This window comes from Balaenoptera ricei, chromosome 3 (assembly GCF_028023285.1).
Source record: "Balaenoptera ricei isolate mBalRic1 chromosome 3, mBalRic1.hap2, whole genome shotgun sequence".
Classification (NCBI taxonomy): Eukaryota; Metazoa; Chordata; class Mammalia; order Artiodactyla; family Balaenopteridae; genus Balaenoptera; species Balaenoptera ricei.
The window spans coordinates 169,223,681-169,239,961 of record NC_082641.1 but is presented as its reverse complement, the minus strand read 5'-3'; the positions used below and the strand labels follow the sequence as shown (position 1 = coordinate 169,239,961).

The following is a 16,281-nucleotide window of genomic DNA, read 5'->3' as shown; positions in this document are numbered from 1 at the left end:
AGTTGCTCAACGAGCTCCGACCGGGGTCTCCTCACCTGCACCTATTTCGCACGTTTGAGTGGAATACACTTATTCATCCAATCACTGTCTCCCGCTGGGGAGTTCTGAGCGTGGAACTCCCCCGATCAAGAATATTTGGTGGGGGCTTCCTTCGTGGTGCAGTGGTTAAGAATCCGCCTGCATACACGGGTTCGAGCCCTGGTCCAGGAAAATCCCACAAGCGGCGGAGCAACTGAGCCCGAGCGCCACAGCTATTGAGCCTGTGCTCTAGAGTCCCCGAGCCACAACTACTGAAGCCCGCGGGCCTAGAGCCCGTGGTCCACAAGAGAAGACACCGCAATGAGAAGCCCGTGCACTGCAACAAAGAGTAGCCCCCTCTCGCCACAACTAGAGAAAGCCCACGCACAGCAAGGAAGACCCAAGGCAGGCAAAAATAAATAAATTAAAAATAAATTAAAAAAGAAGAACATTCGGTGGCCCCCAATGACTAGATTCCAATTGCTCAGACTGAATTCAGACCCCTCTGCCTGACTTCAATCTGCCGCCAACACTATTGTACGCGCTATAGTACAGCTAGCCACAGGTCATGCTTTCTGATATCTCCAGGCCTCTGTAAATGCCATCTTCCATCTTGGGGTGGCTCCTTCCTCCCCCACTCCCCCCTTTTTTGTCACCTGGCAAAAGCCTTATTTATCTCTATCAGCCAGAACCCTGGTTGCAAACAAACAAACAAACAAACAAAAAAGTCCAACTTAAATGGGTTCCAGCAAAAAAGGGAAAAATTTAGCTCACGTAACAGAAAACTCCAAAAGCATTGTCAGCTTCAGGCGTGGCTAGATCAAGGACTAAATGTCAGCCTCAGGAATCTGATGTTTTCTGTTTCAAGGCTTAGAGGAAAAGGCTTTGAGCCCAAGTTTTGCAGCTCTGTTTCTATGGATAAGTATAAGTATGTTTGCCTGAGCGTGGACATATTATGTGGGTGTGACTGTCTGAGGGTCTTTATGAGGGCTGTGAGTGGATCATGTTTAGTTTTTTTTTTTTTTTAAGGAATAACAATTTTTAATATTGGTTCATTAATTGTCACAAGTGTACCATATTGATGCAAGGTGTTAATAATATGGGAAACTGGGTGTGGGGTATATGGGAACTCTCTGTACTATGTTCACAGTTTTTCTGTAAATCTAAAATTGTTCTAAATTAAACAGTTTATTTAAACAAAAGCCTAGATTGTGTATAATTTTTTCCAGCGTTATTGAGATACAGTTGGCATATAGCATTGTGTAAGTTTAAACGTGATGTTGTGATACACACATATTACAAAATGATTACCACCATAGGATTGGTTAACACCTCCATCACCTAATTATCTTTTTTTTGTGTGTGGTGAGAACATTTAATACTACTGTCTTAGCGACTTTCAAGTATAACAAGGAAAATGAAAGCAGGGGACTTCACAGTGAATAAATTATATTTTGGGGACTATGTCTCATTACTGCTGTCATCTTTGATCATTTATCTGACAGACATCCCCATGGTAAATTTACTAGTTTTCCCTTTGTAATGAATAGTTACCTTGTGGACAGGTGCTTCTTGACCAAATATCTTGTTTCTCATTATACCTTAAACCTCTAATTTTAGCATCTATTGATGATTTTTTTAAATTAATTTATTTATTTATTTTTGGCTGTGTTGGGTCTTCGTTGTTGCGTGCGGGTTTTCTCTAGTTGTGGCTTGCGGGCTCCAGAGCACAGGCTCAGTAGTTGTGGCGCACAGGCTTAGTTGCTTCGCGGCATGTGGAATCTTCCCGGACCAGGGCTCGAACCCGAGTCCTCTGCAATGGTAGGCAGATTCTTAACCACTGCACCACCAGGGAAGCCCATTGATGATTCTTTTTTTTTTTTTTTTTTTTTAATATTTTACTCTTTTTTTTTTTTTAAATAATTCTTTATTTTATTTATTTATTTTTATTTTTGGCTGTGTTGGGTCTTCGTTTCTGTGCGAGGGCCTTCTCCAGTTGCAGCAAGCGGGGAGCACTCTTCATCGTGGTGCACAGGCCTCTCACTATCGCGGCCTCTCTTGTTGCGGAGCACAGGCTCCAGACGCGCAGGCTCAGTAGTTGTGGCTCACGGGCCTAGTTGCTCCGCGGCATGTGGGATCTTCCCAGACCAGGGCTCAAACCCGTGTCCCCTGCCTTGGCAGGCAGATTCTCAACCACTGCGCCACCAGGGAAGCCCGATGATTCTTGATTGCAACAATTATTCCTGTGTGTTTGCTTAATGGTAATTTTCCACTTTTTAAAAAATGTTATTTTATTATTTTTTTTTATACAGCAGGTTCTTATTAGTTATCTATCTTATACATATTAGTGTATATATGTCAATCCCAATATCCCAATTCATCCCACCACCACCACCATCCCACCCCCCGCTTTCCCCCCTTGGTGTCCATACGTCTGTTCTCTACATCTGTGTCTCAACTTCTGTCCTGCAAACCGGCTCATCTGTATCATTTTTCTAGGTTCCACATACATGCATTAATATACGATATTTGTTTTTCTCTTTCTGACTTACTTCACTCTGTATGACAGTTCTAGGTCCATCCACATCTCTACAAGTGACCCAATTTCTTTCCTTTTTATGGCTGAGTAATATTCCATTGTATATATGTACCACATCTTCTTTATCCATTCATCTGTTGATGGGCATTTAGGTTGCTTCCATGACCTAGCTATTGGAAATAGTGCTGCAATGAACATTGGGGTGCATGTGTCTTTTTGAGTTATGGTTTTCTCTGGGTATATGCCCAGTAGTGGGATTGCTTGGTCATATGGTAATTCTATTTTTAGTTTTTTAAGGAACCTCCATGCTGTTCTCCATAGTGGCTGTATCAATTTACACTCCCACCAGCAGTGCAAGAGGGTTCCCTTTTCTCCACACCCTCTCCAGCATTTGTTGTTTGTAGATTTTCTGATGATGCCCATTCTAACCGGTGTGAGGTGATACCTCACTGTAGTTTTGATTTTCATTTCTCTAATAATCTGTGATACTGAGCAGCTTTTCATGTGCCTCTTGGCCATCTGTATGTCTTCTTTGGAGAGATGTCTATTTAGGTCTTCTGCCCATTTTTTGATTGGGTTGTTTGTTTTTTTAATATTGAGCTGCATGAACTGTTTATATATTTTGGAGATTAATCCTTTGTCCATTGATTCATTTGCAAATATTTTCTCCCATTCTGAGGGTTGTCTTTTCGTCTTGTTTATAGTTTCCTTTGCTGTGCAAAAGTTTTTAAGTTTCATTAGGTCCCATTTATTTTTGTTTTTATTTCCTTTACTCTAGGAGGTGGGTCAAAAAAGATCTTGCTGTGATTTATGTCAAAGAGTGTTCTTCCTATGTTTTCCTCTAAGAGTTTTATAGTCTCTGGTCTTACATTTAGGTCTTTAATCCATTTTGAGTTTATTTTTGTGTATGGTGTTAGGGAGTATTCTAATTTCATTCTTTTACATGTAGCTGTCCAATTTTCCCAGCACCACTTATTGAAGGGACTGTCTTTTCTCCACTGTATATCCTTGCCTCCTTTGTCATAGATTAGTTGACCACAGGTGCGTGGGTTTGTCTCTGGGCTTTCTATCCTGTTCCATTGACCTATATTTCTGTTTTTGTGCCAGTACCATATTGTCTTTATTACTGTAGCTTTGTAGTATAGTCTGAAGTCAGGGAGTCTGATTCCTCCAGCTCCATTTTTTTCCCTCAAGATTGTTTTGGCTGGATCATGTATAGTTGATTGCCTTGTCTCTGTGGGTGTTTTTGTCTTTGTATATGAGTCCATGTGGATGTCTGTTTGCAGGGGATTAACTATTTGTGACTTTGGTCGTCTGGACTCAGAGCATTGGCTTGAGAGAGCGTGGGTGACAGTGGCAGTGAGGGTCACTGGGATTTCCCAGGACCTACATGGGGTCATGAGACACGCCTCAGGGCTACAGCATTCAGGTGGGATCCAGGAAAGCTGGGGAGGGTGTCAGAGAAGGTGGACCAAGAAAAAAAGGGGGACATTTGCTGCAGGCCCATTGCTCATCGGGCTGGGGGGCTGACTCGAGTGCTTTCTCCAGCAGTTCAGGGTGCTGGGACAATTGTCCCCATTAAACTGATAAAGATACTGAGACTCTGAGGCCCGAATCTAATTCACACCCTGACTTCTCCCATGGGCACAAGGTTTACGAGTCCAGGCATCACAGCACCCCCATGTGGTGAGCCACAGGCAGCTCACACACATCCTGGCCCCAGGAGCTCTGCATCTTCCCTCTGTAGCCTCCCCATTGCAGAAGGGGCAGTTCCGTCGTCCAGGTGCTTATCACCAAACTCTGAAGTTGGCCTTGAATTCTCTCTCTTGCTCCATACCTGACCTGTTAGCCCCTCCTGATGGCTTCACCTTCCAAGTGTAACCATTGTCCCAACCAGCCTCCTTCCCTTCACAGCCTCCACCCAATCCAGCCTCCATCATCTCCCACCTGCAGTCCCCTCCTCCCTGGTCTCCTGCGGCTTCCATTCCCCACTCCCCACCCACCCCCCACAGTCTGTTTTCCCCTGAGCAGCTTGAGGACACCTGTTAACACTTAAGCCAGACCGTGTCCCTCCTCCGCTCACAGTCATCCATGGCTCCCACCTCACACAGAACAAATGCCAAAGTCTTCTCTTGGCCCATGTACTCCATCCTTCGTTGTTTGCTCAGCATCTCAGTTCTACATTGACTGTTCTTCACTTCCTATTCTACATTTCATGTGCTATGTTGTCTGTTCTCCATTGGACATTCCTCCTTGTCTATTCTCCACTGGGTGAATCCACATTCTGTCCTACACTGAGTATTCCATTTTCCCTGATCCTCACTGGACACTCCCTATGTTTGTTTATGTTAATGTCCCACTATCTCTGTCTACACTGAGGTCCACACTCTCATTCCACACTGTTTCATTCTATGGTGCTCTCTAAAATGCATCTCCATGGTGCTCTCAAAAATGCATCTCTCGGGCTTCCCTGGTGGCGCAGTGGTTGAGAGTCTGCCTGCCAGTGCAGGGGACACGGGTTCGAGCCCTGGTCTGGGAGGATCCCACATGCCGCGGAGCAACTGGGCCCGTGAGCCACAATTACTGAGCCTGCGCGTCTGGAGCCTGTGCTCCACAACAAGAGAGGCCGCGATAGTGAGAGGCCCGCGCACCGCGATGAAGAGTGGCCCCCGCTTGCCACAACTAGAGAAAGCCCTCGCACAGAAAAGAAGACCCAACACAGCCATAAATAAATAAATAATAAAAAATTTAAAAAAAAAGAGTAATAAGATATCTTTGTAATGATCTTACATTAAAAAAAAAAATGCATCTCTCAGATCTCTGACTTCCATCATCATGTTCGTACCCAGGCCATAATTCCCATGGTGCTTCCAACCAGTGACCGAGCCCCTGGGAGACTTGGAACCCGTCTGATAGTGACATTGGCCCTGGCCAACATCACCATGGTGTCCTTAGAAAGACTGGCAGTAGGACACTTCCACACAACCCTCCTTGCTTCCTCCTCCACACAGCCAGCAGGGGCAGAGCTAGGGTCTGAACCCAGAGGCCTTTCCAGAACCTGGTAGCATGCCCACTGTCCCCTTATGGCCCAGGGCACCTCAAGCTGTACATGTATAGTCACACACACATGACATGTGACACAGCCCTTTTTGGTTCCCCAGGCTCATAGACTAAAAACATGGGGCAGACTCCCTGGAAGCCAAGATAGATTTTATTTACTTATTATTATTTCCACTTTATTTTAAAATTTTGTGTGGGGAATTCAGAATCCAAAGGGCACTACTGGGCGCCACCTAACGGCAGATGGTGAAAGTGCAGCCTGCCAGGGATGACGACAAAGAGCCACACCAAAAGGCCCTGGGGCTCCCCAGCGTTTGAAAGCAGACCACATTTTTATGAACTCCACACTCGGCACTTACCCTGTGGGCACTGACTTCAGAGACTGGCCCACCTTCTTATCCACAATGTGGGTAAGATCCAGAGGCTGAAAAAGGAGCCCTTTCTGGACATGTCTCAGTTTCCCCCAGAGGACCTGCTGCCTTGGTCTCTCTCCTCCTCCCAAGTCCCTGGTCCTGTGTCTGGTTGTATGGGGAGCTGTGACTGCGACACTGCGGGGGGCCACCAGGTTGGCGGTTCATCCACCCCATGTGCATGGCCAGGGTCCTTGCGACCTGAGGAAGGGGATCCCCAGAAGGGTAACCCAGTTGGAGAAATTTGCACCTGCGTGGTGACCATGGTGCATGTGGCAATGGTGCTGCTGGGGTGGCAGGGGCTGTGTGCTCAGCCGGATCCCCAGAGGCTACTGTCATAGGCTGGGGTGGAGACAATGCCTCACCCCTCCTCTGAGGGTGGGAAGGGACAGAAGGGAGCAGGTGGGGAGGATTTAGAACCTGAATCTGAGTTGGGTGAGAGAGCTCTCCAGCCTAACTTAAACACTCCACAGAGGCCTTAAGTTAACCCCACACACTCTGCATTCTCTGCAAGTTTCCCTGTGTTGTAAGAGGGGGCTGCGAGTTGCCCATGAAACCCTTTACCCCACATCCGAGCCATCTGCAAGTCCTGGTAGCTCTACCTCCAAACACACCCTGGAGTGCCCCTCCACTGTCCCTCGGCCTCCTGCCTCTTTTGTTCCTGGACCCCACCTCCACCTCAGGCCACAGAAGCCCCAGGGAGGGAGGCTTTCACAAACCTTGATCGTGCCATGTTTCTCCCCTGGAAACTAGGGCTCCAAAGCCCCAACTTCACTGGGGATGAAGGTGTCAAGGACCAGGAAGATCAGAGGACAAAGCCCAGGCTGGATCTGGCATATGAATGGTGCTATACATATGGCTGCTTAAGCAAGTGCGCTCATGTCACAAAAAAAGGTCTGTCACTTTACACATTTTTCCCTCTCTCCCTACCTGTCAAAGGAGTCCACTGAAAGTCTTGGCTGGGAAGGGGGACTATAGGAGAAAGGGAGGTGACTTATTTCGAAGGCTGCACACATTTCTGCCTCTGTATCCACATCCAGGTCTGTGTGCGCTAATGGTGGAGTGCAAGGCATCGAATTTTACTGAAAAAGTCCTCTGTGGAGGGCTGGGATGACAGGGGACAAGGGTCTTGAAATTATTGGTCAAGCTGACTCGCCCACAGCCAAGCTGGACCAATTAGCTTTGGATCTTCGTAGAATGATGGTGGGGTAGGGGCATACAAATCTTATAAACACTGATACCAACACCATGTGTTTTTCACATTCTTGTCCAGATCGGTGATCTCCACTAAGCAGACCCTTTGAGAATTGTCAGAGCCATTTCTCAGCTTGCGGCAGTGAGAGGGCTTCCTGCAGGAGGTGTCAGGGAGCTAGGCCTTGGAGGGTAGGAAGCAGTCTAAAAAGGAGGCCAGTTGGGGGTTGCAGGAGGTGGCCCAGGAGGAAGGACCAGCATGGCCCTAGCTTGGAACAGCAAGTATTCCTAAGGGCCTCAGGGCAGGAGACAGAGTGGGTGAGGGCAGCTGAGGAGCTCAGGAAGGTCAGGGGACAGATCTGAGTGTTATAAAGATCTCACTGAGACCACCTGGGGGGTGGTTGGAGGGGAGGAACAAATGGAGCTCCCTCTGGCTCCCTCCTGGACCCCCAAGTCTGCCCTTACACAGGACAGGCCGAAGTGGAGGGAGTTTGCACCACCCCAAAGTGGGTGGATAAACGCCTGGCTCCCTCCTCCCTCCGGTGGGAATCGTTGGGTCAAGACATCAAGGGATATGCCCATTTAAAAGATGAACAGTGTAGCGGCCGCTCCAGCGCTCCCATAGCCCAACATTCACGGTTCCCCACTGCTCCTTGCTGCAAGCGATTGCAACCCAGCCTGAGCCCTCGACCCAACACCCTCAGGAGCTGGAGCGTAAACAGCCCAGCCCATCACCACTGGGGTGGAACCACTCTAGGTGCCCACTCTATGCGGTGCCCTAGGGCCCCCAGCGGGCTGAGCACTGGCTGCCCACGGCGTCACCTGCTCGTTGGCGCCCCCTCCAGGGCTCCTCCCCTTACGTCCCCGTCCCCCCCAACCCCGACCCCGCTTCTCCCCCACCCCCCTTCCCAAGCAGCACTGGAGTCCTCCTCTCAGGGTCAGGTTCTGGAGTGGGTACCCAAGACACGACAAGGCAAGATTGAGGCCGCTGGGGAAGAGATGGGAGGACCCGGGCGGGGGTGTGGCTCTGAGCAGCGGCGGTTTCGTTCACGGATGCCCCGTGTGTTTTATTGATGGATACACACACACTGGAAGGGGGAAAGGGGAACCCCAACCTTGGACCCGAACCAGGCTTTCCCCCCTCCAGGCCCCTGCCGCGGAGAGGGTCGTAACTGCTGGGTCTTCTCCAAGGACGCAGGGAGGAAGGTTGGGACCCCATGTGCCCTCACCCCGCCTGGTGTGAGGGGCAGAATCGGTGCCACCCCCGGGCCTACTACCGGGGCCAGCCATCGGTAGTGGGCAGCCGGCGCAGCGGGGGCCCAGGCCGTAGGGGGTCTGCCAGGGGCCGGGCCAGGAGCAAGGGGTAGGGGAAGGCCTTTGGAAAGTCGCCGGGGCCTCCAGGGGCCGGCGAGAGGCGCTCGGACTTGATGCTGACTGGTGGGGTGGGCGAGGAGGCGCCGCGGGCTGGGGGGCCTTCCTCGCCCAGGCTGCGGCCCCCACTGCAGGGAGAGAGAGAGGAGCGGGGCCGTGAGCTCAGCGAGGGAAGCCATGGAAGTGGCATGGCTTGGGCAAAGATTGGGCAGGAGGACCTTGGGAAAGGAGGGGGTGGCGATCCCTCTTGGGGCCTCCAAAATAGCCTCCCATCCTCACCAGGACCAGTCGGGAGGGGCTAAGTGCAGAACCGGGAGTGGCCACCAGGGGTCAGCAGTGGCTGGGGCTTGGAAGACTTGGAGGAGCCCCACCCGTGAACCCGAATGGGGTGGGAGGGGAGCGGGCAAGGAGGCAGTCGGGGCACTTACCTGGGCTGGGCGGGGGTGGCCGGGGACCCATCACCCCTGGAGGGCTGCCAGGGGGCCAGGGTGGGGGGCTGCAGCAAGCCTGGGGGTGGAGGGGGGTCTCCCAGGCCATATTCTGGGGGGGCAGGAAGAGTAAACTGAGGCCCTGACCTCAGGGAGCCCCTTGCCCAAGCCTGACCCACCCCACCCGCCAGTTTTCAGTTCTGGAGGGTGGGGGAGTGTGGACCCCCGGCAGGCAGGTGTGTGGACGCCTCCCACAGCGGGTGCATACCTGGGGGACCTGCAGGGAGGAAGGGGAAGCTCCCTAGTGGGGGTCCCGGGGTGGCAGTGGAGCACGGACTCTGCAGGCTACCATAGAGGCCTCTCTGTGGAGAGACAGGGGAAAGGGGAAACTGAGGCCCACACCCAGGCCACCCTGCTCCCACAGCCCTTCCACACCTTCCCCTCACTCACTGAGGTGCTCAGTCCCCCTCGGGCCCCAGCGAGGCCACCAGGCAGGTCTGGCCTCCTCCCATCCACTGTCAGGTACAGGGGCGGTGGTGTCTTGCTGCCGAGGTGGCTTGCTGAGAAGAGAGGGTGCGCCAGGCCTGGGGAGCAGGAGACCCCCAGAGAGAGGGAAGGTCACCAGGTCGCCATGTCATCTAATGGAGTGATGCCCACAGCCAAGCAGGGCCAGAGCCCATACTCCCGCCTTGCACAGCCTCCCTGGGACCGCCACCTCTTCTCCCCGAGGGCCTACGCCCCATGCTCACCTGGGGGGCCAGCTTTGGGGACTCCTGGACGGAAGGGGGATGGGCGGCTCTGGGCAGGCAGGGCCTCCCCAAGCCCACTGGGGTCGCAGCCTGGTGGGGGCAGGGCCCCATATGCCATGTCAGGGCTGGGCATAGTGGGAGCTGCTGGCTGAGGGCAGAGAGGACAGGATGTGGAAATGAGGGCATCAAGTCCAAGACAGAAAATCCCAATGAGTTCAGTCGCCAGCCTCAACCTTCTGCAAGTCCTCAATACTCCTCCCTCTGGCCTAACGCCACATGGCTGGGGGAGTCTGTGTCTGCCTCTGTAGCTACTTGACAGCTAGGCCCAGAGCTGAGGCTTCTTAATCAGCATAGGGTTGGCCCTGAGGGGGCTTCCCAGGGTGTTTGATGAATCAGAGAAATAAAGAAGGAAGGAACTGGGACTTCCCTGGTGGCGCAGTGGTTAAGAATCTGCCTACCAATGCAGGGGACACGGGTTCAAGCCCTGGTCCGGGAAGATCCCACATGCCACCGAGCAACTAAGCCCGCGTGCCACAACTACTGAAGCCTGTGCGCTCTAGGGCCCGCATGCCGCAACTACTGAGCCTGCATGCTGCAACTACTGAAGCCCGCGTGCCTAGAGCCTGAGCTCCGCCTCAAGAGAAGCCACTGCAATGAGAAGCCCACGCACCACAACAAAGAGTAGCCGCCGCTCACATCTAAAGAAAGCCCACGCGCAGCAACGAAGACCCAACGCAGCCAAAAATTAAAATTAAAATTAAAAAAAAAAAAAGGAACTGTCTGCCTGTTGAACTCTTTTCCATCCTTCAAAGCCCCTGCTACAATGCCCACTCCTCCAGGAAGCCTTCCCTGCCCACCCAGGCAGAAACCTGCCCCCAAATTCTGGGATTCCTGGTCTTAAGTCTCTCTCTCAATCTCAGCCTCAGCCATTTGGACCTCAGAAGTGGGGCGAGGGCCCCATTCATGGCTGGGCAGGGAGTCACTTACATAGAGCCGGGGTCGGGGCAAGGCTGGGTCACCCCCATCACCTGCCAGCCTCCGCAGCTTCTCTCCTGGCCCTTCAATCCCCTCCTCTGGCTCCAGCTCTTGTCCATCAAGGCCCACGCCCCTCCGCTTCAGTGTCTGTGGAAGGGGGAGACAACAGGGTGACACTCCCCCAATCCTGGCCAAGAAACCTGGTTCTACGGGAGAGGGGAGGACCTATCCCATCCAGCTCTGTGGGCAGGCAGGGTGCAGGCACAGCCTGCTCCAGCCAAATCCCATTAACCAAAAACCCCAGTGAGTTATCACCTAGTAAGTTCCAACTGTTTGTGAGAGAGGGACTGTCCTGTCCTGGGACCAGAGAGGCCTGGGTCACACAGCAGAGGCCGAGACCCACCCAGGCCTGCTGGCATTATCCTAACACTGCTCCTGAGTGTGATTCGGTTCCTGCATTCTGCACCCACGTGCAGCCTCGGAGCCTGGCGTGCAGTAGGTGCTTAATAAATGTCAGCTGACTGAGCACCTGAGGACAACTTTATAGGTTCTCCTAAGCTGCCACCCACCTGGGAGCAGTGACCAGCACACTCCTGGACCCCTGCCTCTCCTGTGCCAGCTTCTCCCCACCCTCTGCCACATTGGGGCTTCCCGGGTGCAGTCCTAGCCCGCTGCTCTCTCCAGCCCAGTGGCTTTAGCTTCCCGCCCTGGGTAAAGATGCCCACATCCAAAGGTACAGTGATCTTGCCCATCCTGGGTCGTGGGTATGAGGGCTGCCCAGCTAGTGCAGGGGCTGCTCCTGCCTCTTTCTCCTGAGGATACAGCGGCTCAAGCAAAAACATCCCTGGACCTCAGTGAGGTCTGTTTGCTTTGTGGTACCTTTTCTTCTCTGTGTCTGTACTCACCAAATGGGTAACAGGAGCAAATGAGATGATGTGTGTGAGGGGCACATAGTGGGGCCCTCGATGTTTTTTATTTCCACTATCCAGGAAGTTGCCCCTAAAAGGGACACTCTGTTACTCCAAACCTGCTTTGACTAGCAGCAAAGCCAAATTGCAACGCTCATCTTTTGTGCAAACCAAGAGTCCCTAGGCTCTGAGTGAGCAGAGTGTGCTGGGCTTCATGAGGCCGGGGAGGTGGGTCCCAGGGGTACCTCGAGGATGTCGGTGTTGGTGCGGCTCTCATGGGGCTCACTGTACTCTGTGTACTTCAGTAGCACACGGTCCATGTCCGTGCTGGCGTACTGGAAGAGGCGGTTGGCGCTATTGAAGATGATGAGGGCGATCTCACAGTCGCAGAGTACACTTAGTTCATAGGCCTTCTTCATCAGCCCAAACTTCCGCTTGGTAAATGTCACCTGGACCCAGGACCCACAGGCGGGGCAGGAGAAGACAAAGATTTGGGATGGTGAGAGGGGAGGTGGAGGGGCCTAATTGTTCCCTGAACATGCCTCGTGATTCCATGCCTTTGCATGTGCTGTTCTTTCTGGCTGTACTACTCCTTCTCACTTCTTAACATGGCAAACTCCTATCAGTGCTTCAAAACCCAGCCCAAATGTCCTCTCCTTTGGTAAGTTTACCTTGGCCTCCAGGGAGAGCCCACACTCCCTCTCTGAGCTTCCCCAGTTCTGTGCCTCTCTCTGGTCCAGCGCTTTGAGTTGGGTGTATTTGTATTGAGTTCCGTCTCCCCTGTGACTGGGGCTCCAGTCATCAAGAAGAATCAGTGAATTAATCATCATGAGAATGAGTAAATGCTACATCTCAAACTCCTGACATTGCATCAAGTCTCCTTATTCCCTTGCAGTTCTCCCAGATGGCCAGGCCTTTGCCCAGGTTGTGTCCCCTGCCAGGAATGCGTTTCCCCGAACCACTGTCCCACCCACTGAACTCACCTGCCGATTCCTTTGGTCCAGAATGCGTGAGATCTGAATTTTCTTCCTCCCCATTGTCCCAGGCTGGGTGGAGTGTCCTTGGTCTGGGGGTCGGGGTTGGGGGAGGAGAAGAGAACAGAGTAGGTGGGTGGAGAGTGGGGACAGGCACCCCAGTCTACCCCCTATCTTCCTCCTGCCCCTGCCAGGTGCTGAAAGGGAGATGATGGGGGAGATCAAGGCAAGCTGGGTCATCCCCACAGCCCACACCCTCGACCAGTCCAGGATGCAGCAAATGCTCGTTGAACACCTTCAGACCAATGTTTTATAAGGAGAAGGCTGACCAAGGGGGAAAGATTGAGAGGTATGGGTGCCCCCACCTGAGGTTCTAAAGCAAAACAAGCTGGTAACTGTGGGACCTCGGGGGAGCCTGACCCCCTGTCTGTGCAGCGGGGATAACAGTGTGGTGCATTGCCCAGTGCTGCTGGAGCATAAAATGAGCTAACCCACACAGGGCATTCAGATCTGCCTTGCAGACAGCAGGTGCTGTGTATGCACTGCTGTTATGAATACTGGCGACAGCTTAAAAGTCCTCAACAGGCCAGGTTGGAGGGCCATCCGATGTTGATACCCAGCGGTGCTCAGTGATCCTGAGCCTCTGAAAGTAAGCCTGGTCTACACAGCAGACACTTTTGAACTCATTCAATCCCACAATAGCCCTTCGATGAGCAAGGTTGAGGGCTGAGGTTACCAGAAAACATATATTAAAAATATATAAAACGTATATTTAAAAACTGTATTGAGAGTGGAAAAAAGACTAGAAGGAAATGCTCAAGCTGGGAGTCAATGCTGGGTGGAAATTTATGGGTGAGTTTTTTCCCGTTTTTAAAAATTGAGATGCAATTCATATAACATAAAACTCGCCATTTTAACGTGTGCAATTCAGTGGCATTTAGAGCATTCACGACGTTGTACAACCATCACATCTATCTAGTTCCAGAAAATTTTCATCCTCCCAAAAAAAGACCCCAGCCCCATTAGCAGCCACTCCCCATTCCCCTCCCCTCAGCCCCTGCCGACCACTAATCTACGTTCTCTCTCTATGGATTTGCCTGTTCTGGACACTTCTTATAAATTGAATCATACAATGTGTGGGCTTTTTGTCTTTTTTTTTTCCTTTTTGCTCTTTTGAATTTTCTAACATTTCTCCCTCAGTGATTATAGATTTCTATTTTAAAAATTGTGTGTGTGGGGACTTCCCTGGTGGTCCAGTGGTTCAGACTCCACCCTTCCAGTGCAGGGGGCGCGGGTTCGATCCCTGGTCGGGGAACTAAGATCCCACATGCTGCGTGGTGCGGCCAAAAAATAAAAATAAAAATAAAATAAAAAGTTGGGGGGAAGCATAAGAGAAACCCTATCCCTGCCCCACTTTCCAGCGGGAGGAGGGGGGAATGCCCTGAAAAGACTTAAGCTTGGAACCCTCAGACTGGGGAATGGGGTGGGCCCAGGCAAACTGGAGAGAAACCCTGGACCTTCCTCATGGGGATCTTGGATCTCCCTGGTGGGGGCCCCAAGGGTGAGAACGGGCAGCTCAGTGAGGGCAGCAGGTACCCAAGACACGGTTCAGGACTTTCCCAGCAGCCCTCATGCAGGGCTCCTTGGAATCAAGGAATCATGTTGCCTGTTCTGCAGCACCCACCCCACTGTACAGACAGCCACTCCATGGCCCCCGAGACCCCCTCTGCCAACTCTATGACCACACTCCACCCCCACAGCCCTCCCATGTCATAGTTGGCTGAGGCCATGCCACAGGCCTGCCCAGGGTGAAGTGGGCCTGCTCTCAGGTCTCAGCCAGAAGAGCGGTCTTTAGCAAGGGAGGCCTCTCCCTCGGCCTCAGTTTGCTGTTCTGTGAATGGGGTGGGTATGAAATACAGAGTACCTGGCACAAGGCCTGGGAATGAGCTCTTGGGAAGCGTAGGGAAATGTAGGTCTGTCTCTGGGAGTAGCCATACCTGCTTCCCACACCCCAGCCCGAGGGGTCTGGGCGGGGTGCCTCATCTTCTCACAGACCCAGGGCTGGAAGTATGAGACGCCCCAGTCCATCATATGCGGCCCGCTGTGTGACCCCAGACACACCCTCCACCTTCTCTGGGTTGGGTCTCTGAGTGGTCACAACTATGCAAATCCCAAGCCAACAAAAGCCCCCATCTCAGCCCCCCAGCTCCAGCTTGACTTGCTAAATTTAACCTCTGGGGCTAATTTTAATCCCCGGCCGGAATCAGGCTAGTTCCCACGGCTGGGATGCGTTATCCCCGCCCTGACAGGTCCCTGGGGACAGGAGGAGGGCACTGGCCGGGAGGTCTCGGTGCCAAGATGACTCAGGAAATGCCCCCCACGCCTGGGGTCCCATGGGAACATGGGACTTGGACATGAGTCTCTGGGCCTGGAAGATCAACTCTGGCCCCTTCTCAATCTGTCCCCATTTTAGACAAGGACATCCTGGCTAGGGCAGTGTTCACATAACGGGGGAGCCCCAAGAGTCAGAAGGTCGGGGGGTTCTCTCTGAACTGAGACCCAAGAGCCAAGACAGGAAGTAAGTTCCAGGCAGAAGGAATGACAGGTGCAAAGGCCCTCAGGAGGGAGGAGATGCATCAATAAGGCTGGAGTGAGGAGGCCAGCAGGAGAGGCTGCAGAGGCAGGGCCACTCCGGGTCCTCTGAGCTGCGGGGAGGCCTGTGGGTTTTGGTCTAAGAGCAATGTACAGCCATGGGAGGGCTTTGAGCAAGAAGGCACGGGACTTTAAAAACTTGGCCATGGCTGCCATGGGGAGCGGGACTGTTGGGGGTAGGGGTAGAGATGACAGGAAACTACCGGGAGGCCAGGGCTGTGTCCATCTGGGCAGAGACTGGGGGTGAGGCCCTCTCTGTGCTATGCCTGAACCTTGCACTTTAAGTCACTGTACTCTAGGGCTCTTTGGGTCCTCTAGAAGCCACTAGGTCCTCTGCCATCTCTGGAGCCAGGCTTGACAGGTGCAGATGGGCTCACACAGGGGTTTGAGTCTTCTGAACTTTGATGACCTTGGAGCCCCCAATCCTCACCCAGGAACCAAAGTCATCCCCCGCCCTGGTCCTTGAGGGATCTACCCAGCACACAGCTGATCATGTCCCGTCACTGCTCGTGCACTCCTCATGGGTCCTCACTGCCCTCAGGAGGAAGGAAGTTCCAGTCCTCAGCCTGGCATTCAAGGCCCTGCCCCAGGGACTTCCCTGGTGGTCCAGCGGTTAAGACTTCGCGCTCCCCAGTGGTTAAGAATCTGCCTGCCAATGCAGGGGACAAGGGTTTGAGCCCTGGTCTGGAAGATCCCATGTGCCGCGGAGCAACTAAGCCTGTGCACCACAACTACTGAACCTGCGCTCTAGAGCCCGTGAGCCACAGAGACTGAGCCCGAGTGCCACAACTACTGAAGTCCACATACCTAGGGCCCGTGCTCCGCAACAAGAGAAGCCACTGCAATGAGAAGGCCACGCACCGCAATGAAGAGTAGCCCCCACTTGCCGCAACTAGAGAAAGCCCATGCGCAGCAACGAAGACCCCACGCAGCCAAAAATAAATAAATAAATAAATAAAAAGAAAGAAAGAAAAATATTAAAAAAAAAAAAAAAGACTCTGTGCTC

The 16,281-nt window shown here is 52.5% G+C and overlaps 1 protein-coding gene across 3 annotated transcripts in view; it reads right to left on the bottom strand.

Moving 5' to 3' along the window:
- Positions 1-8,407: 8,407 nt before the first annotated feature.
- Positions 8,408-16,281, bottom strand: part of LOC132362894 (BLOC-1-related complex subunit 8) — a 38,105-nt gene continuing 30,231 nt past the window's right edge. The window contains exons 11-18 of one of the 3 annotated variants that reach the window (XM_059918031.1): positions 12,633-12,715; positions 11,895-12,098; positions 10,754-10,888; positions 9,767-9,914; positions 9,468-9,601; positions 9,286-9,379; positions 9,018-9,129; positions 8,408-8,717 (exon numbers count right to left, since the gene is read on the bottom strand). In XM_059918031.1, coding sequence (XP_059774014.1) covers positions 8,492-8,717; positions 9,018-9,129; positions 9,286-9,379; positions 9,468-9,601; positions 9,767-9,914; positions 10,754-10,888; positions 11,895-12,098; positions 12,633-12,715 — 1,136 coding nt within the window. In that variant the 3' untranslated portion in view covers positions 8,408-8,491. Of the gene's footprint in view, positions 8,718-9,017; positions 9,152-9,285; positions 9,380-9,467; positions 9,602-9,766; positions 9,915-10,753; positions 10,889-11,894; positions 12,099-12,632; positions 12,716-16,281 lie in introns of those variants that run through there. The other 2 variants (XM_059918032.1, XM_059918036.1) reach the window with 2 other exon arrangements.